Genomic DNA, 19691 nt, shown 5'->3' on the forward strand with positions numbered 1-19691 from the left:
AACGCTTATTGCGAGCTTTACACGGGAGGAAGAATCATTGGACCAGCAATCTCTTGTGCTTTCGAGGCGCCGACGAGAGAGGTGACGAGCGCGAGCGCGAACTCGAATGTCGTTCCTGGTCCGCGCGATGTGATGAGTCGGTCCGACACCACCACGCGCTCCTCGCGGTAGTCGTAGTCTTCAAGTCCCAGCCATTCATTCGTCAGTGTCTGTGTGTGTCGCAGGTTGGTGAGGGTTCGTAGAGCTTACCGGCTTCGAGTTGGCTTTTGACCGAGGGGTGCGATGTGATTTTGGCACCAGGGGCTAGATTCGCCGCCTTGATGGCGAGCGAGCCTGCACAGATTGCGCCGACCACCTTGCCTGCGTCGTGCATATCATTGATGAGGGCTTGGACGTCGCTGGAGCTGCTGATGGTTTGAGCGCCCTTGGCCCCACCTGGGATGATGAGTGCGTCGTACTCGCGCGCCGCCTCGGCTGGGTCAGGAAGGGCGATGTCGGGCACGATCTTGACGCCGCGTGAGCAGGTGACGTAGGCATGATCGGAGGGAGGGACGAGCGCGGAACGGACCGAGACACCACCGCGAACGAGCACGTCGTACGTGATGGTGTACTCGCTCTCCTCCGTCCCCTCTGCGAGCAGAATGAGTGCGCAAACCATGGTGGTGGTGCAAGAGCAAGATGGTCGGTGCACCGCGCGCCCAAGGTGGAGGTTAGGTTGTATCGGCCGGAATTTCCCAACGCACGCGTGCAGGCCAAGGCTGAGTTTGGCGACCCAATCGCATCTTGTCCATCGACTACGAGGTTGACGGAGCCGCTATGTCGTCGTCGAACAAACAGCTCTTTTACGAGCTGTACCGTCGCTCATCGTAAGTCCCCCCAAGCCACCCCGCTCCAACATGGTGGCTGTAGTGGAAGTACTGACAGCGGATTGGGTGGCAGCATCGGGATGCAGCTCACGGATGCGCTCGACGAACTGATCCAGTCCGGACACATCAACCCCGTGCTCGCCATGCGCGTGCTCAACGAGTTCGACAAGTCCATCGCCACCAACCTCGCCAAAAACGTCAAGGCCAAGTCCCAGCTCAAGGTACATAGCCCCCGCCCATCCTTGCACACCTCGCATTGAAAGTAGACTGACGGAATTTTTGGATTCTGCCGGGATGATAGGGCCACTTGAAGGACTACCGTCTGTGCGAGGAGGTGTGGACGTTCCGTGTGCGCAACGCCACGCTCAAGCTCGACAATGCCGAGCTGCTCGATGTGGACAAGGTCAAGATCGTAGCGTGCAAGATGGCCGATTCGTCGTCCAAGTGAAAGCCTCCCCGCAACAACGATGCGCAATTTGTACTTGTATTCCTGCCCTGCTTTCTGCCAGCGCGTGTGTGTGTGCGATTCCCTGTCGGCAAGTCTCAAGAGTGAACAAGGGGGAAAGGGGAAGCGGCCATACAATGCCCAAGCCGAGAAGCCGAGAGGGAGGGCGGATGCTGTGGAGCGAGGGCTATCGGTCGGGGGGGGGGGAGAGGCGGATCGGGGCGCCGATGGAGGGACGTAATGCAAGGGCGGGCTGGCGCACATTTCTGGAACTTGCGCTGTGGAATGCGGCTGCAGGAGGCGGAGCGCGCGCTCAGCTTTGAGCCAGCAGCGCAAAGAATGCAGCGCGCATTTTTTCTTTTTCGCAGCGCCCAACACCCCGCGCGCCGCCCCCAAAAATATCCCCATCCAACCCCCCCGCCGCCTGTCAAGTAGAGCCGAAGCAGCCCGGCGTGCAGAAGGCATATGGAGTAACCAGAGGGGAGAAGGCGGGCCGTCGGTTCGACCAGTACGACACATTCCATCCGCTTCGCCCCCCTCCAAAGTGGGTTCAGGCGCGCATCACCGCTTCCCCCGCCCAGCAGCCCATTGTTTATACTCGTTTCGACGGGTGGAACGCGCGGGTAGGCGAGGGCGCGGGATGATCGACAAGGTGCAGCCAACTCGAGGCCATGCTGCCCACGCCCGCCAGGCACTTTCACTCAAGGCTCGTGTGCTGGGCAGCTTGATGTGCAGGCTTTGCCAGTCTCGTGTGTGAACGGCTTGCTTTCTCTCCATCACCTCTGTACGTTGTCACATCCACACGTTCATATCATCTTTTCTTACGCGACGACCGTGGGCCTCGTTTCCAGCATAAACCCCGGATCAGCATCACTCGGCAGCATCTTATAGCTTGAAGGATGCCGCGCATCCCCGTGCGCGTGGAGCCGTACAGCTCGCCGTCACGCCAGCACAGGCACTACAAGAACAAGCGCGACCAGGTGCTGCGTGCGCTCGGCAAGGCGGCGTACATCAACGGATCCCACTTTGCCATCATGTGGGTGAGCGCGCGCGGCGACGTAGAGACCTACGCGTCCGAAGCGCTCCAAAGCCGGTTGGACGACTGGTTCGTCGCCGGCGGCATCGCCGAAGAGGCCAAAGAGCTAGTCAAGGTCGCAGGCGGAAAGCCGGCCTCCAAGGTATTTGATGACTCGGAGGACGATGAAGAGAATGAGGATCCGAACGAGGATCCATTCCTGGATAGCCAGGTTGGAGCCAAGAGGAAGGTGTTGGCGCCGCTCAATACCGTCGCTGCCAATCAGCACTTTTTGCGAAGTCGAAGCTGGAATGACGAAGCACCCAAGTCGGCACCGCTTTTCCCCACGTCGAGTGCAGGGTTTGTCGACGAGCCGCCCAGGACGTCGACGCCGATCATGTCGGCTTCGTCGCGCATGCTTGCGCGCAACTCGATCAGCGGTGGAGTCGGAACTGCTGCCGGAACGCCTACGGTGGATATCTCGCTCGCGGACGAGGCGGCACGCACGGCGTTCCTCGAGCTGCGGTTCGGGCAGCTCCAACAGGGCGTGTGCAAGACCGTCGCCAAGGCGTGGATCAAGATCATCGAGCCAAAGAAGCAGACACGCTGCCCGTACAATAAGGGCGAACAGGGCAAGCCCGACTGGTGGCCTGCGGGCGTGCGTCATAAGGAACCCGACCACCTCATGAAGCCCGAACGCCACGCCCTCCTCCTCACCATCCTGCGCAGTCCCAAAGTGCAAGTCGCGAGGCTTCAGCTGGCGACCGCCGAGGTGGTGGCGCTGATCAAGGCGGATAAGGTCAGTCTGCTTATGGATGTGTATAGGATCGCAAGGGAGGAGGAGAAGATTCGAGAAAAGGGCGCCGACAAGGATACGCCGCTCACCGTCGGGGTTAGTACGCTCGATGGGTGGTGTGCGAGCGACAATGCACCCACCACGCATGGGCGTCAGATTGCAAGGTCCGCCACACCCGAGGTGGCGGAGCGCAAAAAGCGACCCGCACCAGCGATGGACAAGGGTAAAGGCGGAGGCGGGAAGAGGAGGAGCATTGCGGCGCCGACGAGTGGCGAGATTCGACCGAGGCATTTGGCGCCGCAGGAGGCAGGTGTGGTGGGGCTGGGACTGATGGCGAGGAGCAACTCGCTTTCCGCCATGCCTACGCCTGGGGGCAGTGCGGAAACGAGTCCGTGGCCGGCGAGCTATGCGACTTTTGCGCATGCGCATGGATTGGTCACCCCGCTCACGGCAAGTGCCACGCTCGATCCGGCGTTTGCAGCCATGGCCCACCCTCCACCGCATGAAGGAACGTTCTACTACCCCCCACCCCCACCGCCGGCGCAGGCGTTCTATGAGTCGATCCCCCCACATGCTATCCCCCCACCCCCCGCCACGCACCACCAACAGCCAGACGCCAACGCAGGGCTGGGCTTCGAACCGAACGCTCTGGGCTTGGAGGGGTGGAACTTTGCCCTTGATATGAGCGCCGAGCTTTCGACAAACACCGCGTGGAGTGGCGACAATTCGTTTTCCATCGACTCGATCCCCGCGCCCAAAACGCCCGAGGCCGAGTTGAGGATCAACATGCCCCACAACCACCAACACAAGCCCGAGTTCTGGATGCAGAACCAGTGGAATCCATCCCAGCATCAGTCGCAGTAATCCCCTTGACCCAGCTTTCATATTCGATACCCCCCTCCCGCCCCCGGAATCCCAGCCTGTTGTTTGCTCCGCCCGCACAGTTTTCAGCTTCATGCACTTCCGTTCACATGCAATCTTTTTTTGGCTCAATGTCATGACCCCACATTTTTTCGCACGCAAGAATCGGGGGAGAAAGCGAGTGTGTGATTGCGGATCAGCTCCAAGCCGATCTCAGCTGGTGCATGCGTTCGGCCACCTCTCGCCACGCATCGCTGCTCTGGCCGAGGTCGAAGACGCGCATGCCGTTGGGGGCGTTGCGGCCGTCCGGGGCGGCGCGCCTGAGCTCAGCGACGACGTGTGCGCCCCCGCCTTCGCTCGCCGATGCAGGGTCGAGGCTGGCGAAGACCACGAGCGCGGTGCGGGTGATCTTGGCGAGTTCCGTCGCCGTCGCGGGCTCGCGCGAGCCGGGGAGGGCAAGGTCGAGGTGGCAGTCGCATGCGAGGGCGCGCGCGAGCGCAAACCTCGCCCCGCCCTGCGAGTACTCGAGCACCCGGCGTGCATCGAAATCCGGGATCGCCCCCAATGACGATGTGAGCGCCTGGATCGATGCGGTCAGATCGGCAGACGAGCCAGGCACGATGAGGTGCACGATGAACTCGGGTGCGAGCGCGACCAGCAGCGTACGCAGCGATGAGATCGACGCTGCGTCTCGCGTGAAGCTCGATGACAAGCTCAGCGACAGACTCGGACGTGGACTGCGCGAAGAAGAAGGTCGCGGAGACGAGCGGCGCTCCGCTACATCGTCATCGTCTTTGCCCGAAGAGGACGACAGATAGGTGTAGAGAAGGTAGGCGAGCGATGCGGCGGATACCACTCCGCCCGCAACAGCTAGCGGCGTGTACCGCGAACGTCCCTTGCCCGGCTGTCCACCAGCATGCGTCTTAACCCCAGTCTCGGTTGAGGCCTTGCCGAGAAGACGCTGTCGCACATGCAGACCTGTGTACGAATGCGAGGGCGTCGGCTTGGCAGCACTACGCTTCTCCCACTCGTCCCAGTCGACACCCGTGGCGGCTGGATCGCGCGTCCAGCTCGCACCCACCGCGGCGTACACCTGCGTGACTGCACGGCGGCGCATCTCGGGCCTGAGCAGCATCACCAGCGCCGCGGCACCGAGCATCTTTTGTGCGACGCTTACCAGCGCCTTTCCGCGCGCGCCACCTTGTGCCGAGTCGCGCTTGGTGCCCGCGTGGCTGGGCGGGAGCGCGCTGAGCCTGCTCGCATCGAGCTTGCGCCAGAAGTCGTCGCCGTCGGCGTTGTGCGCACCGACAGCCAACGTGCGTGCCACCTCGCGCCATACGAGCGAGAGACGCCAGCGCAGCCGCCGGTGGAACGCGAGGATGCGCAGCACAAACAGATACGTGAGCGTACGCAGCAGATCGCGCTTGCGTCGACGCTGGTGCAGATGCTGCGGCGTGGCGCTGCGGTCGAGCCGGAAGGTGGGCGCACCGGGCGTGAAGGCCGGATAGCCAAAGAAGGGGTTGTTGGCATTGTACGGCGACACGAGACCGTCGCGTGCCGAGCGGCGGGTGCGGTGCGAGAGGAACGTGTGCGGCACGTGCTGCAGCGGCGGCTCGTCCAGATGCTCCACCTGCAGCCGCGGCGACGCCGGCTCGATGTACATCACCGTGCCGTCGCCGTCTTTGCGCTCGCCCTCGTCATCGTCGTCGTGGCCGTGTTGCGGCTGCTTGCCCTTGGTAAAGCGCGTCTCGCTCAGGCGGCGCAGACGATGCAACAGCCCGCCCGAGGCTTGGGCGTCGACGGGCGCCACCTCGCCATCCTTGCCGCTGGCATCGCTCTCTTCGCTCTCGGACGGCAGCACCGCCTCTTCGTCGTGCGGCAGGTAGAGCGTGAAGCTCGCGGTGCCACCCACACGGCGTTGGGGGGAAGCGGAGCGGTCGCGGTCGTTGGAGAAGCGCACGTGGCGGTCCGCACGGCTGCGCACCAGACGCGGACTGGCAGCAGGGGTCATCATGGGCGTGACAAACGGCGAAGTGGCTGTATTGACACTGAGCCCCACCGCGCGGCCGTCGACAATGCGCGTGTCGGACGCCGAGCCTGATCGCGACCTGCCCGCTACGCGGACGCTGGGGTCGTGCGCGTCTTCGGCGGCATTCGAGAGGTCGCCGCGCGACATCTGGAGGTGGCGGAGCTTGCGTGCGGCGCTGGGCGTCATGCTGAGGCTGTGCTTGGCGCGTGCGTCGCCACGCGGCGTCGAGGGCTCGCTGTGGCGCGGCGTCATGGATCGGCTCGCCCAGGGCGTCGAGTCGGCGCTGTAGAAGACCTCGTAGATGCTCTCGTACGAGCTGGTGCGGCTCAGATGCTTGCCGACGCCAGGGCTCGGGGGCGGCGAGCTGAGCGAGGCGGACGACACGCGACGCGGACGGCCGTACTTGCGCAGCACGTCGTTGGTGGCCGCCTCGACCTGGACGTCGAGCTCTCCGCCGTAGCAGGCGGGGATGCAGCGCGGCTCAAAGTGGTCCTTGAGCTCAGCGTACGAGGGGAAGAAGATCTTGGCAAGCGCCTGCTGCGGGAGGACGCGCTTGATGACGGCCCACATGCCGGCGTGGACCCAGCCGTAGTTGAGCACGTAGACGGCGCCGACCATGCCGGGCACGTGGTTCTTGAGCAGGTCGAGCAGGAAGGGGAGCAGCTCCAGCTCGAGGTTGGCCATGCCGCTCGAGGCAAGGTCGACGGCGATGCTGGCCTGGAGCACGGTGTGCGTGTTGGTATCGGCGTTGGTGGAGCGGTAGAGGTCGGCGACGTAGCGACGCATCATCTCCATGCACGCGACGATGTACTCCTTGAGCTGGTCGAGCGTGTTTTCGGCGGTGCGCTCGACGGAGCGCAGATTGATGATGCCGCACGGTCTGCCGTACAAGTCGCGGAAACCGGAGTTGACCCAGAAGAGCGGCGGGTTGGGCGCGGGCGGTGTGACGTAGAGCGGATTGAGCGAGGCGAGGGAGAGCAGGTCGAGGTCGGTGCGCATGCGCCAGAGGATGGTGGCGGTGAGCAGCGAGATGGCCTGGTCGTGGTCGTAGCGCGAGCGGCGATAGAAGCGGAACATGTTGGCAAAGTCGGCGAGGTAGGCGAGGACACGCGCCTTGCCCTCGTCGTTGAGCTGGAGCTGGTGCGTCACATCGTCGAGGATCTGCGAGCGTGCCGTGGCGAGCAACTGTTCGACCTGCGGCAGATGGGTCTTGTACTTTGCCGTGAGGTCGAGGTGCTTCTCCTGGACGGCGCGCGCATCCTTGGACTGTACGTCTACCGCGGACGGCATGATGGCGAGCCCCTCTCGCAGTGAGCAGCGTGGAGTGGATGGTGGTGGTGGATGATGAGGAAGGCAAGCGAGAGTGTGGGGTGACGAGCCGACTCGCCTGACCGGCGTGAAAGCAGAGCGGTGCCGGTCGAAAAAGCGCGGCGCCTCGGCTCTCTTCGCCCAAAAATGACCGAATGCGACGATTTTATCCGCCGCATCCGACACGCCATCGCCCGATTCGATCGCCGATGTGATCCCCCCCGGCAATCCATTTCGGCGCTCTTCTCACCGGCAAAAGCTTTGTTCCTTCTTTTGGGCTCGCACGGGCAACTTCGTCCTCCTGCCTTCCCACCATCCCTACATCACGCTAACATCAACGCAAGCATGACGTCGTCTTCGCTCGACTTTGGCCTCAAAGGCGTACACGTGCTCGTCTCCGGCGCCTCGGGAGGCAAGTCTTTGCGTCAACCAACGATGTTAGCCCAGTGCATCAGTCTGACCCCCTTAGGTTGTTTGTCCAGGTATCGGATTTGAGACGGCCAAGACGTTTGTCGAAGCGGGCGCCAAAGTGACGGCGCACTACAACACGACACCGCGCGGGCTCGCCGATCTCCCCGGCGTGGTGGCGCTCCAGGCAGATGTGACGAGCGAGACCGACATAGCTCGTCTGTTCACGCAGGCTGAGGCTGCGCAAGGTGTGGCGGTTCAGGTGCTGGTGGTCAATCATGGAATTTGGCCCGTAGCCCCCGTCGCCCTGTCGGACATGTCGCTGGAGCAATGGCGCAACACGCATGCTGTCAACCTCGACGGAGCGTTTTTGCTGGTGCGATCCTACCTGGCGAACCTCAAGAACAAACCGAGCAGCGTGCTGGATGCAGCCTCGGTGTGCTTTATCGGGAGCACGGCGGGCAAGTTTGGCGAACACGATCATGCCGACTACGCTTCGACAAAGGCGGCACTCATGTATGGGCTCGTGCCAAGCCTCAAGAATGAAATCGTCCGTATCGCCCCCAAGGCTAGAGTCAACTCGGTCAACCCCGGATGGGTGCGCACTCCAATGGCAGAGGAAACCATCAAGGACGACAAGGTCAGAGCAAGGGCCCTTGCTAGCACGCCACTTCAAAAGGTGGCGCTGCCCCAAGACGTTGCCAGGCAGGTCGTCGTCCTCTCAAGTCCGACGCTCAGCGGTCATGTCACCGGCGTCAATCTGCAGGTGGATGGCGGCATGGAGGGAAGATGCCTCTACCCGCCGCCCAACTGAATCCTCCCCCCAAGAACTGTCGCGCACGCATGCCCTTGTGAATGCAAACAAAGACCCTATTTCATGCTTGCACTATGTGTGTGCAAAGAAGCTGAGAGAGATGCGAGGCTAGTCCGACGCAGGCGGGGTGGTCTCGGACTCCACCTTGTCCGACGTCTTGTCCGAGTTTTTGGCAAACACGAACAGGATGCGTCCCGTCTGCATATTATCCAGCCTGAAGCCTTCTCCGCCGTCCATCTGCTGCTCTCCGAGACCATCTTCATCACGGCCGCTGTCGTCGCTGCCGAGGAAGAGGTCGTCTGCACGATCCGCCATGCTCGTGCTCCATTCGTCCTCGCTCTTTTTCGCGCCATTCGCGCGCACGCTCGAGCTCGACTGGCGCACGAGCGCAGCCACCATCTCGTCCTCCTCAAATGACTCGGGATGTTGCACGCAGTCGTAGTGCGCCCACTTGTACAGCGCCAGCAGCCTCTTGCGCTTGTCCAGCTTGTCCTTGTGTGCGCGGTCCACCACGTGCTGCGATGCCGCCACAAACCCAGGCAAGTCGTCGTCGCTGCTCGCCACACTCGTCTGACTGGCATCCATGCCCTCTGCCAGCCCGTCCAACGAGGCACCACCGCCCCTGCGATCGCAGTCGCACACCAGCTGCCGATGGCTGATGCACGGCGAGTCGAGATGCAGCGTAAAGATGTCGCGCAGCTCTTCCTGCGAAAAGGTGTCGGACGACGACTTGTCGCCCTTGATGAGCGAGTCGGTCAGGCCGAGCTTGGAGATCTGGCGCTGGTAGATCTTTTCGTCCATCGTGCCGGACAGCAGCAGCCGGTAGATGTAGCACACCTTCTTCTGGCCGTCCCTGTGGATGCGCGCCATCGCCTGCAGATCCGTCGACGGATTCCAGTCCGAATCGATCAACACCAGCCGATTCGCTCCAATCAGGTTGAGCCCCACACCGCCACTCTTGGCAGACAGCAGAAAGACAAACGAGCTGTCGACGCCGTCGCGGTTGAACTGGTTCACCATGTCCATCCTCTCGTCCTGCGGCGTCTTGCCGTCGAGCCTGAGATACGAATAGCGCTTCTTGCGCATCATCGCCTCGACGATATCGAGCGTCGAGGTGAAATTTGAAACCAGCACCACCTTGTCGTCCGTCTCGGCCCGCAGCTTTTCGAGCAGCTGCATGACGCATACGAGCTTGCCGCTGAACCTGGCGTCGTTGCGCACAAAGTTGGGCGGAAAGTAGCGCGCCATGTCGCCCACCAGCGTCTTGGTCGCCGAGGCACCGTCGGCCTCCGAATCTCGCCGCAGCAGCTCGGGCGTGTTGCACAGCTTGCGCAGCACGCCGATCTGGAGCAGGCCGTTGCCAGCGTCGCCGCGCAGGAGCGAGCGTACGTCGTTGGACGCGAGGATGGACTGGTAGATGCGAATCTGCTCGGGACTGGGGCTGCAGAAGAGCACCATCTCCTTCTTGGGCGGCAGAAAGTTGCTGAGGATGTCGGCGGTGCGGCGGAGGATGATGTCGTTGGTGATGGTCATGAGTGCACTGGCGCGTGCCTGTCCGGTGGCCTTGGTGTGCTTGGAGCAGTGCTGTGCGCGCGAGCGCATGATGGGCTCTTCAAAGATCTTTTTGAACGAGGCGTACGAGTTGAGCATTCCTGGCGCGACAAAGTCGATCATGGCGAAGAACTCGGAGAGGTCGTTCTGGATGGGCGTGCCAGAGAGGATGATCTTGCGTTCGGCGGAGAGCTCGTCGAACATCTGGGTGGTTTTGGCTTCCTTGGACTTGAGCCTGTGGCCCTCGTCGCAGACGATGAGGCCGACGGGAGCGTCTTTGAAGAGGTCTTTGCAGGTGCGTAGCTTCTCGTAGCCGATGACGAGCACGTGGTACGACTTGGAGCGCACGAAGCGCGCCACGTCCTGGCGGCCACGGCCCTCGTCGATGCAGAGGACGTTGAGGGCGTTGGTGCCGATCCACTTTTTGAATTCGCGCTTCCAGTTCTTGACGAGCGTGAGCGGGCATACGATTATGGCGCGCTCGATGGTGCAGGAGGCAGGCGTGTAGTAGCACGACTGCTTGAGGAGGGTGAGGACGAGCGCGATGGTCTGAAGGGTCTTTCCAAGGCCCATCTCGTCTGCGAGGATGGCGCCCTGGCCCTTTTCGCCGTCGGCATGCATGCCCATGACGCGCTCGTAGAGGAACTTGACGCCTTCGATTTGATGTGGACGGAGGGCCTTTGCTAGCTGCGGATCGAGCACGACATCGACCACGGGTAACCCTTTGGGATTGTGGCGCTCCTGGTGGCCTTCGTCCGGGCGCTTCATGACGATGGCACCGGGCTCGTTGGGATCGAAGCGGGGATGTGGCGTCCTGCCCTGGCCCGGATTGATGAGACCGCTGACGCGAGATTCGTCAAGGAGGTGGCTTCGTGCTGGCTTTGGGGCAGGCTTGCCGTAAAAGGTTTCTGCTCGAGCGGGTGCTAGCGCATTGATGTCGACGGGTTTGATGGCGGATCGCTTGATCGGGGCTACGAATGGCTTGGGCGTGCGTACTGCGGTCGGAGGCGGACCTTTTTTGACGGGTGATAGTTCGCCACGGGTGAATGCGACGAGCCTGCGATATTCTGGCTCGTCGATCTGGCGGTCGACCTCGATCTCCTTGCCCCCAAGAGCGAGTTCATCGCCCGAGGCGAGCTGACCATGCGCGAAGCGTGCGGAACCGACGAGCTCTTTGCCAGTCTCTGAGCAGATGAGGGCGCAACGCTCGCCTGCGTCTTTTACGATGAGGATGGCATCGCCGTCCCAGGTCTTGTGCTTTTTCGCTTGCGGCTTTCTCCATGTGCAGAGGTAGAAGGGGCCGCTACGACGGGAGGAGCCAGGGGCCGAGGTGTCTGGTGCTGGCGATGCGGTGCGAGTGTGCGGGGAGGCATTGCGGCTGAGCAGAAGCGTGTGGGTGGCGGGAGATTCGAGCACGGGGTCGGCGGCGGCGGTGGGTGAAGGCACCGAGTCGTCGGGATCGAGATTCTGTGTTGGGAGTATCAGACGAGCCCTCTTTGTTGTGGCCGCTGGACTGGGTGCGGCTGCGACTCGAGATGGTGGTGCGAAGCTGGTGCGGGCAAAGGCTGCCGAGGGTGCTGTGCGTTTGAGGCCGAGGGTGCCTCTTGGCCGAGGGGGCGCCGGGATGTGGTTGGGTGGGTCCATGGCCTTGTCGTCGTCGAGGCTTGGCGACGAGGCAAGGTGGTGGTGACCGAGCAAAGCGATCCGAGACAGCGCGCCCTGAATGCTGTTGCTGCTTTTGCTGTCGCAGCTTTGAAGCACGAAAGAGGTCGAGCTGAGAGAGTGTTGATTGGCACTTTGCAGGGTCGACTGAGCCTCGCCTGGCCAAAAATTCCTAACAGTGTTGGATTCGCTTCACGCCTCCTGCCTCTGCTCTCACTTTACGCGACGCGCACCATTGGCAGGCGGGCAATCGCATCGATCGGCATCCATCCACCCGATCGGGAAGCAACGGAGGCTGGCGAGCAAGCGCGGCGACGATGATCTGCAACAGAACTTCCCAGGCCGACCAGCCGAGGCGTGCGCTCGCAGCCAGCACACGCTCGGCCTTGCCGAAAATAGGCGGGGCGCGCAGATGGCTTTTTGGGAACCGTCAGTGCGGCCATGCCGGGCTACGTCACGACACAGCCACTGCTCTACTAGGACTAGGACTAAGTTAAGATCGGCTTGGCCGCTCAGGCGACTGCTTTGCATCGCATTGCCCTCCGAGTCAGCCGAATGTCAAGCCAAAAGCTCGATGTGCAGGCGGACCCTTGGGCAGCGAGACCACTGTAGCGAGCGGATCGACGGTTCGAGACAGCGGATGGAGGGAGCCGTAGAGCCGCCCGGGATGATCAAGCACAATGATGTCGAGGGATCTTCGTCGCGTCTGACTTGCCGACATCCCAGAGAAAGTAAGCGACGAGGACGAGTGGAATGCGAGCTTCACACAAGGGCTCGAGCGCGTGGTCTACAGAAGGATTGACTGTGATCAGGCCATGCCGGCGACTCGTCGTGCATACAGTGCATCCGTGCGCTTTTTGCTTTTGCCTTTGCCTTTGCCCTTTTGCGAAGGATCCTTGCCAACGTGCCAGGGTGCAAGCAAGGTGACGATGGCGGGCAACGGCCCGGACGCAGCGCCGAGACCTGGCCAGCGGCTTGGCCGACAGAACGAGCGACGGAGATGCCGACCAACGAGCAGAGAGAGCAGAAATGCCACAGCCCAGACCAGCCCAGCCGGCTCGAGCGTGCCGCTGCGGAGGGGGGCAGAAGGACAGAGGCCTGCTCGCCCCAAGCGATCTGCACGCCGATGAGTATTCTTGGGTGATGCTTCTAATCTGGAACACACTGCTCTCGAGCCGAAATTGTCGCGCCTCACCCCCGTTTCGCAATTTCGCCGCGCCCCAGCGTTCGTCATCGCTCCAAGCTGGCTCCAGTCGCTTCTCGCCTCTCGGCATTTCAACTTCCGTCGCTCTTTCGCCGTGTCGAGATCGAAAGGTGGAGGGCGACGACAGCGGCGGCGGCGGCTCTCCGCCCTCTCTCTCTCTCGGATTGCACTCTTGCGTCAGTGCAGCATCGCCGCATCGTCGCATCGCCGCCGCCGACTCGGGCACTTTGCCTCACTCGTGCGCACCTTTCTCGCCCATCCAACTTGGCTCACTCGGCGCTGCGCTGGCTTGGCCTCAACTCAAAGGGCCATCCATCCGCTTCCCCTTCATCTCCCCTCCTCTCCATCATCACACCCTTTCCGTTATCACCATCACCACCACCCCAAACGGATCACCCGACTCGCAGTCGTTTCTATCACACCACTTTTCCCTCACTCTCGTCGCCGTCACTGCCCACAATGACCGACGCACACTCCACCGTCACCCGGGCCACCTCGCTCAGCAGGAAGTCCACCGTGGCCAGCCGCAACGCCTCGCTCATCAAGAAGAACACCGGCCCTCACGAGCTGCGTCCCTCGGACATCCTCATCGAGCGCTTCACTGGTATGTAGACGCATTTCTCCAAAGTTGAACCGCACCGCGACATCGACAGCTGACAATCATCTCATCCCATAAATTCACAGGCTGGAAGCACATCACCAAGCAGCTCATCAGCTACTTTGAGGGCATCGCTGACATCGAGTACAACACCGCAAAGGAGCTCACCAAGCTCGGCGGCGTCATCCAGGTCCCCTTCCGCGAGGGCAACCAGTTCCTTGGCGAGGACGGCATCCAAGACATCTACTACGGCATCCGCGACAAGACCCGCGTCATCGCCGACCACCACGCCAACCTCGCAAAGACCGTCGAGGGCTCCATCGTACAGCACCTCCAGAAGCTCCGCTCCGAGATCAAGGCGCACATCAAGAATGTCCAGCAGGACACCGGCAAGCTCGCCAACTCGGTCGCCAAGGAGCGCGAGATGTCCACCAAGCAGATCACCGAGCTCGCCCGCTCCATCACCCTCCTCAAGAACACCCCCATGAGCGTCACCGCACGCGAGGACCCCTACGCCGCCAACCAGCAGGTCTTCCGCCAGCTCCAGCGCCAGGTCAACGAGGAGAACGCGCTGCAAAAATCGATCATCATCATGCAGCAGAACTCGGCCCACTTTGAGGAGGGCATCGTTCGCTCCATCCAGTCCGCCTGGCAGACCTTCGACGAGTGGTCCGGTCGCATGTCGGCCCAGGTCCAGGACACCTGGCTCAGCCTCGGCGTCCAGATGCGCTCCCTCCAGCCCAACTCGGAGTGGATCGCCTTCGCCGCGCGCTCCGACCACCTCCTCGACCCCGACACCCCGCTCCGTAACCCCGAGACCATCGACTATCCGGGCAAGGACGACCCCTCGGTCATCCCCGTCCACCAGGGCATCCTCGAGCGCAAGAAGCGCTTCACAAAGACCTACAAGGAGTCGTTCTACGTCCTCACCCCCGCCGGCTACCTCCACGAGCACGGCTCCTCGGACCCCACCAAGCACCCGCAGCCCGAGCTCTCGCTCTTCCTCCCCGAGTGCACCCTCGGCCCCCCTTCCACCATGGCCGCAAAGAGCCACAAGTTCCACATCGAGGGCCGCAAGGTCACGGGCAACCAGTCGGCCGTGCCCTCCAAGGGCCTCGCCAGCCTCGGCATGGGCCGCGAGCACGCCTACACCTTCCGCGCGCGCTCGCACGAGGAGATGATGGAGTGGTGGAACGACATCAAGCAGCTCTCCAAGGTCTACCTCACCACCTCGGAGCAGATGGACCGCTCGGGCATCGTCCCCGCCGCCGTCCGCGCCGCCGGCTACCGCTCCGAGGAGGAGGAGGACGAGGAGGAGAACGGAAGCTCCATCGAGGAGGAGGAGGACGATGAGTACGAGGAGGCCGAGGATGAGGCCGCCGCCGCTCCCGCCATCGCTGGCGCCTCGCACACCTCGGGCGCTGCCGCCGGCACCACCTCGGCCGCCAAGGAGGAGGAGGTGCCCGCCTACTCGGGCGGTGCCGCCGCCCAGGGCGAGGTGGGCCCCAACGGCTACCTGCTCGAGAAGAAGGGTGAGTCGGCACAGGCCGGCGAGCCCTCGCAGGACGGCCTCAACCGCTCCGCCTCGTCGGCGGGCAAGGAGAAGGCTGCCGAGACCGAGGCCGCCAAGGAGGCATAAGCGTGCGAATGCGACGTGATACCCTCAATATCCCAGGAGCTCCCTTCCCCGATCTGATATCCCCCCCCCCCCCCCCCTCCATCTTCTTTGCCTCGCACGCACACAATGCTGTGAAGGCAAAGAGGATGCAAAGCGATCCGCGCACCTTGTTTTCACTTCATCTAAGGCTGCTCCGCTGTTGGCTCCCCACCGCCTTGGTTTCTTTTGTATACGATTGCGCTCTTTATTCCCCTCTCCTCACACGAGAGGGTGCTTGTTAATATCCATTTCTCGTGCTTGGACGTCGTCGTGGATTGTGGTGAGTGGGTTGTGAGCGGTCGTGGATGGTGGATGCTCAAGTGGTGGGAACATTTGACTGTCGGGCGATGGAGATTCCAGCTCATGGGGGCAAACACGAGGTGGAGGCGGACAGCGGTTCGGCTCGACTGGCGCTGTCATGTGCGTCGCTGCCGAGAACGCCGAAGCACGAAGGTCTGCATTCGTCTTGGCTCGCTCTCTCTGTGTCTCTCTCTCTGCGCCTCTCTCTCACTCTGGCACAGACACATGCACAGCTGAAATTTGATCACCGCTTGGATTCATGGAAACACGACGGCAGCGATCCAGTATCGGATGCCGAATGCCAGCGCCGAGCCGGCGAGCTGGCACGCCATGGCGTGCATCCACAGATGGCGTTCGCCAATCCTTGGACCCGTATACGGCGTCTGCGCCTGGTTTGTCTGCGGCCGGTGTCGCACGCCGCGTAGCACCAGAATCGCATTGAGCAGCGTCAAGTTGGTGGTGCTCTTGATGCGCCTCCTTTCGGCATCGTAAAAGTCGAGCTGAACCAGCCGCAATCCAGCAAGCACCTTGAGCACCCACGTAGCGACGAGGCTGGCGGGCCGAAGCGGCGACTTGGACGTGTTGGGTAGCTCCCCATCGGCGTCCGTACCAGAGCCAAAGTATTGGATGGATGGATACAGGCTATCGCTCGCAGCGTCGTAGCGTGGAACGCGATGACGTGGGTTGGGAACCAGACCGAAAAGTTGTGGACAGCTGAGGAGGAAGTTGAACAGCTGTGGGGCGAAGAATAACAGCACCGTCTTGGAGAAGTGGCCCAGAATGCCGACCGTGCTGAAAACCATGCCGGCAAAGTAGCAGAATGTATCCCCCACAAACACCCGGCTCGGATACCGATTCCACCGTAACAATCCCATGCAAACACCCACGAGAGGTAGAAGCAGATAAAGACTGAGTAGGTGACGACGAAGGAGCTCTGTGCTGGAACGCGACCCCGGTTGGCCCGCACGCGGATCGAGGTAGAGCACGTCGTTGAGAACTAGCGAAAGTGCAATCACCAGTGCCTGGCCGACCTCGACGCCGTTGATGCCCGCGAGGATGTTGATGCTGTTGGTGCAGAACGTAGACAGCAGCGACATGTACACGTAGTACAGCGGCCCCAGCTCGACGATCGATCCCAACACCGTGCGCAACCCCCTAGGCCAGCCGGGAACTACGACCGACGTCCCACCCCCGCCGGCGTAGTAGACCATCAACAGCGGGATGCTCGAAATGATGGGGATGGGAAGTTTGTAGCGCCATCGAATGTCGAACACGTCGTCCAGAAAGCCGAGCACGATGGCGCACGAGAAGGAGAGCAGCGCAGACAGGAAGCTGGCTAGTTCGTGGTGCGGGAACCCCATGCGACCGTCCATACGACCCTCCCAGTCATCGCCGGTCTTCGAAACGCCTTGGAGTTGAGAGGAAAAGTAGCGGAAGGGGATGAATAGGAACAGCAACGCCATGTACACCGCGGCTGTAGGCAGGCCGAGCGATTCAGGGATCGTAGTGGCGTTGGATTTGAGCAGGTCGCGGCCCTGAAACCCGCGCGCAGCAAACACGTCCTTGGTGCGCGAGATGGCGATGCTCGTAAGCCAGAATCCGAGGATCGAAAGTCCGACCGCAGCAAATAGGCCTGGGAAGGCGTTGTCGTAGTACAGGATGAGACCGCGCTGCTTGGGCGTAACGACGACGTCGAGCAAGCTGGTGAGGAGAGGAGGCTCGGAGAGAAACACGTGCGAAAGCCACGCAAATGGCGGCCAGGCAGGAGGGGTGGCGGCGGACGCAGACGCTTCGAGTTGAAGAAGTGGCGGTAGTGCGAGCGCCAGCATGCCCAGCGGCACCACCACCACCGCTGCTGCTATTGTCGACGCCATCGAGGATCGCCACGGAAACTGGGTGGTGGACCAGCAAGAAGGAATGCGAGATGCAAGTGTGGAGCAGTTCTCAGGGTCCGCGCGCGTCGATCCTTCTGTTTGGCCCAAAACGCAATTCGACGGATCTGACGTGGAGCCTCCTTTCAAGCCGAACCCACAAACACAAACGACAACGACTTTTTTGGAGATGAGATACTTTTTGTCATTGCGCACAGTCATGCTCACGTCTCACTTGTACCTCGGAGTGAAGTGGTGGGAAGATGTCTTCACAGCGCCGGACTTCAGGCGTCCTTGCTGGGCAGGCATGGACGAGCCACACCCAACCCGCGACCCTGTGGACCTCTGCATGCCCAAAACCGACGGCCTGTCGCGGCCAAGCCGGGGGCTGCGTCCTCAGTGACCAACCAGGATCGAGCCACGCTCGGGCGCCATCGCTTCCCGAAGGAAGCTCGGCTGTATCAAGCCCCCCGCACCCGAAGGCACAAAGGGCGACGCATCCGAATCCGTGCTATACGAAGTGTTGCTGTAGCTAGGCTATGACTCAAACCCCGGTCACGGGAGCCAGTGCACCGCGAACGGCACACGGCTCCAAGACACGGTGCTCTTAAGACCCAGCACGACGCACGTATGCAGTCAAGCACAGTGCGTCACGAGCTCCCGGATGACCAGGAGCGGAAAGGGGGAGATGAAAAGAAGGAACGGAGAGCGGGAAGGGTAAAGAGGGAAGAGAGAGCTGGAGAGAGGGAAGGATGGGGATTCGGAACCTCACAGGACCAAAAGCATCGCCACAAACCGGTCGCAGGGCGCGCGCGTCGAGCCAAATGGATGCTTGCGCCAGACGCGGAGCTACACGACATCCTCAAAGTCGTCCATGCCGTCATCGTCGTCGTCGTCGTCGCCTCCGCCGCCGCCGCCACCGCCACCATCGCCACCGTTCTCGACCGTCGTGGAAGCGGGAGCGACGTGCGGCTCCGTCCTGGCTCTCTTCTTGTCGCTGTCGCCGTCATCGGGCGAGCGCGACCGTTTGAGTGGCGACGGCCCGGGCGAGACGGGCTCCAAGTCTTCAAAGTCCTCCTCGTCGACGTCGAGCGTGGTGGGATCGGGCTTGGACGATGCAGCCGCCTCGGCGGTCTGGAGACTGGCGTACTGGGCGTAGTAGTCGTCGTCGTCGGCGTCGTCGTCGTCCTTGCCGTCGTGCACGTCGATGCCGCTGGACGAGTGCAGACGCTCTTGCTTGCGTCCGAGAGCGGTCTGCTCTCCGCTGACGGTACTGGCGAGATGCCATGCGGGCAGCGCGTTTTGCTTCCTCTGCTCGTCCTCTGCCTTTTGCTTGGCGAGTCGGCGCGCGGCTTCGGCGGCAGGATCGTTGGACGCCAGATCCACCTGCAGCGTGGGGGCGGCGCTGACGCTCGACGACGACGGCAGCGAGCCGGTCTCGTCGGAGCGTGCGGCGAACCAGGGCTGCGAGGCGGCGTGCTTGGTGAGCCAGGCACCGACGTCGAGCGGCGGCAAGACGATGCCTTCGGTGCGTCGGAGGCCGCCGAGCAAGGCAGCGAGCTGCTCGTTGAAGCGCATGAGGCTGTCCTTGCTTCGTTTGACGTCCTCTGCCTCTTCGTTGTCGACGAGCTCGGTGGTGCAGCCGGGCGTCTCGCAGACAAAGACGTTGCGGAAGATGTCGAGCAGATGGGCGACCTCGAGGGTGGAGTACGACTTTTTGCAGCGCGGACAGAGGTAGCCCTTGTTGTCGAGCTCGTTGCGTAGGCGGGTGTCGATCTTTTTGCGGATGGACATCATGCGCCACTTTGTGACGTCGAGGAAGAGCTTGTAGTCGAGGTAGTAGTAGGTGCGGGGCACGCTGCGGTTGGTGATGGCGTCGCGGATCTCGTTGCGGCGGAAGGTGCAGATGAGCTTGTCCTCGAGCAGCTTGGACGAGAGCGCGGCGAGCTCCTTGACCTGGATGCCGAGGCGATGGGCGAGCACGTCGGCGGGGAGCACGGTGATGCTGACGAGCTGGTCCATGAGCACAATGTGGCGGTCTTCGTAAAAGATGCGCGCCACGACCTGGGCCATGCGTCGGATGGTGGAGAGCTGCTCTTCGCCTGCGAGCTTGAGCTCGGCATCGTGCACCGCCCCCCGGCCGAATGCAGCGGTGCTGGACATGTCGTTGGCGGAAGGCAGAGGCTGTGCGAAGGGATCAGAGTATCAAAGACGGGGCGTGTAGACGCATGCCACCATCCTCTTCAGGCGATGAAGAGAGAGGCAGAGACGCAGACGGGCGCGGCGACGACGGAGACTGCTGGCCA

The 19691-nt window shown here is 62.3% G+C and overlaps 9 protein-coding genes across 9 annotated transcripts; 4 read left to right on the forward strand and 5 right to left on the reverse strand.

The window, feature by feature from the left end:
- Nucleotides 1-17: 17 nt before the first annotated feature.
- PAN0_011d4201 (DJ-1) lies at nucleotides 18-658 on the reverse strand (the record flags this gene model as incomplete). The annotated part of the gene is made up of 2 exons (XM_014800171.1): nucleotides 18-178; nucleotides 250-658. 2 exons carry the CDS (start codon nucleotides 656-658, stop codon nucleotides 18-20), a joined length of 570 nt encoding a protein of 189 aa, XP_014655657.1.
- A 158-nt stretch (nucleotides 659-816) lies between these two features.
- On the forward strand, nucleotides 817-1314 carry PAN0_011c4202 (transcription initiation factor iia small chain; the record flags this gene model as incomplete). The annotated part of the gene is made up of 3 exons (XM_014800172.1): nucleotides 817-866; nucleotides 925-1087; nucleotides 1168-1314. The coding sequence occupies 3 exons, from the start codon at nucleotides 817-819 to the stop codon at nucleotides 1312-1314; spliced, it is 360 nt and encodes a 119-aa protein (XP_014655658.1).
- Nucleotides 1315-2210: 896 nt separating this feature from the next.
- Nucleotides 2211-3986, forward strand: PAN0_011c4203 (uncharacterized protein; the record flags this gene model as incomplete). Its single annotated transcript, XM_014800173.1, has 1 exon — nucleotides 2211-3986. The coding sequence occupies one exon, from the start codon at nucleotides 2211-2213 to the stop codon at nucleotides 3984-3986; it is 1776 nt and encodes a 591-aa protein (XP_014655659.1).
- A 193-nt stretch (nucleotides 3987-4179) lies between these two features.
- On the reverse strand, nucleotides 4180-7302 carry PAN0_011d4204 (phosphatidylinositol transfer protein csr1; the record flags this gene model as incomplete). The annotated part of the gene is made up of 1 exon (XM_014800174.1): nucleotides 4180-7302. One exon carries the CDS (start codon nucleotides 7300-7302, stop codon nucleotides 4180-4182), a length of 3123 nt encoding a protein of 1040 aa, XP_014655660.1.
- A 363-nt stretch (nucleotides 7303-7665) lies between these two features.
- On the forward strand, nucleotides 7666-8542 carry PAN0_011c4205 (NAD P-binding protein; the record flags this gene model as incomplete). The annotated part of the gene is made up of 2 exons (XM_014800175.1): nucleotides 7666-7744; nucleotides 7803-8542. The coding sequence occupies 2 exons, from the start codon at nucleotides 7666-7668 to the stop codon at nucleotides 8540-8542; spliced, it is 819 nt and encodes a 272-aa protein (XP_014655661.1).
- A 108-nt stretch (nucleotides 8543-8650) lies between these two features.
- On the reverse strand, nucleotides 8651-13164 carry PAN0_011d4206 (SNF2 family N-terminal domain containing protein; the record flags this gene model as incomplete). Its single annotated transcript, XM_014800176.1, has 4 exons — nucleotides 8651-11834; nucleotides 11989-12171; nucleotides 12595-12871; nucleotides 12951-13164. The coding sequence occupies 4 exons, from the start codon at nucleotides 13162-13164 to the stop codon at nucleotides 8651-8653; spliced, it is 3858 nt and encodes a 1285-aa protein (XP_014655662.1).
- Nucleotides 13165-13418: 254 nt separating this feature from the next.
- PAN0_011c4207 (cytoplasm protein) lies at nucleotides 13419-15196 on the forward strand (the record flags this gene model as incomplete). Its single annotated transcript, XM_014800177.1, has 2 exons — nucleotides 13419-13563; nucleotides 13644-15196. The coding sequence occupies 2 exons, from the start codon at nucleotides 13419-13421 to the stop codon at nucleotides 15194-15196; spliced, it is 1698 nt and encodes a 565-aa protein (XP_014655663.1).
- Nucleotides 15197-15771: 575 nt separating this feature from the next.
- Nucleotides 15772-17388, reverse strand: PAN0_011d4208 (UDP-N-acetylglucosamine-dolichyl; the record flags this gene model as incomplete). The annotated part of the gene is made up of 1 exon (XM_014800178.1): nucleotides 15772-17388. The coding sequence occupies one exon, from the start codon at nucleotides 17386-17388 to the stop codon at nucleotides 15772-15774; it is 1617 nt and encodes a 538-aa protein (XP_014655664.1).
- An 846-nt stretch (nucleotides 17389-18234) lies between these two features.
- On the reverse strand, nucleotides 18235-19548 carry PAN0_011d4209 (transcription initiation factor TFIIE alpha subunit; the record flags this gene model as incomplete). The annotated part of the gene is made up of 1 exon (XM_014800179.1): nucleotides 18235-19548. One exon carries the CDS (start codon nucleotides 19546-19548, stop codon nucleotides 18235-18237), a length of 1314 nt encoding a protein of 437 aa, XP_014655665.1.
- Between the last annotated feature and the right edge of the window lie 143 nt (nucleotides 19549-19691).

Source organism: Moesziomyces antarcticus, assembly GCF_000747765.1.
Source record: "Moesziomyces antarcticus DNA, scaffold: scaffold_v10011, strain JCM 10317, whole genome shotgun sequence".
NCBI classification, from domain to species: Eukaryota; Fungi; Basidiomycota; class Ustilaginomycetes; order Ustilaginales; family Ustilaginaceae; genus Moesziomyces; species Moesziomyces antarcticus.